Source organism: Perkinsus marinus (genome assembly GCF_000006405.1).
Source record: "Perkinsus marinus ATCC 50983 genomic scaffold scf_1104296963062, whole genome shotgun sequence".
Classification (NCBI taxonomy): Eukaryota; Perkinsozoa; order Perkinsida; family Perkinsidae; genus Perkinsus; species Perkinsus marinus.
Window position 1 is genome coordinate 1 of NW_003205185.1, and position 1021 is coordinate 1021.

The following is a 1021-nucleotide window of genomic DNA, read 5'->3' on the forward strand; positions in this document are numbered from 1 at the left end:
ACCGAAGACCTATCAGGGCAGGTGGAGGCGTGACTACGACTTGAACATCAGGCGATTGCTGGAGCGGTCCCCAGTCGTCTCTGATCAGGCTGAAACTCGTAGTAATTTCCGATGACAGCTTTAGCAGGAAGCATCCAGGCTTCATCTTCTTCCCCTTTCTTGATAAGCAGGAAACAGGAACCATTATCATCCAAGGCGTAGTTCAGGTAGGTCAGCTTCAAGGGTACAGTTCCTTGAGGGCCCAATCCTAGAGACAGGGGTGGCAAGGCGTTCATATAAACACATGAGAATCTCCACAGATTAGCTCCTGCGTCGTATTCTAAATCCACTGGCCTCCCAGCAATCTTGTCAGCTTGTTCCTTGACATCCTCAGTGATATCATCGTAGTAATCTGGTGAGACGTGGAAGAAATTGGTTCCACTGTCCAAGAGAATGTCGTCGCCGGGAGTGGTAATTTGCGGAGCATCATTCACTTTCACAGACCCGAGTTCAACGGAATAGTCGCCCTCGACGGTGGTAGAGAATGGGATTAATTGCAGCGGTGGTACGTACTTCGAAGCATCACCTCCTCCCACCAGCAACTCACCATTGAAGGGGGCCTTCCCGCCAGCTGAGGATAGGTAGAAAGCGAAGGTGTTGCTTGGTATTTTCCCAGTCGAGCGAAGCTGCCCAATGAATGAGGGAATTGTTCTACCGCTGCTTTGCAGACTAAGACCAAGTGAACTTATCGGTTCGCTCTCTGTGGGTGGAGGATCTTGCTTGAACATGAGGCCGAAAGTGAGATCCACTGGCGGAGCCGAACCGAGTGAAAGTTGAGCTTTATGCTCAAATGATGTGACTTCGACGCCATCATCATACTTGGTCACTTGATAGGGCGGCGCGGGTGAACAAGGCTGTTGACATTGGTAACACCCAGTGGCCGGACAAGGTTGCTTGGTTGCCGCCTCGTACCAGTCCTTCCAGATGAAATGGAAGTCGGCAGCTCCAGTATCCAGAAGAGCGTGGACAACATTTTGATGCT

General features: G+C 50.9%; 1 protein-coding gene across 1 annotated transcript; it reads right to left on the reverse strand.

Moving 5' to 3' along the window:
• Positions 1-47: 47 nt before the first annotated feature.
• Pmar_PMAR001547 (cathepsin D precursor, putative) lies at positions 48-767 on the reverse strand (the record flags this gene model as incomplete). The annotated part of the gene is made up of 1 exon (XM_002771307.1): positions 48-767. One exon carries the CDS (start codon positions 765-767, stop codon positions 48-50), a length of 720 nt encoding a protein of 239 aa, XP_002771353.1.
• Positions 768-1021: the final 254 nt, after the last annotated feature.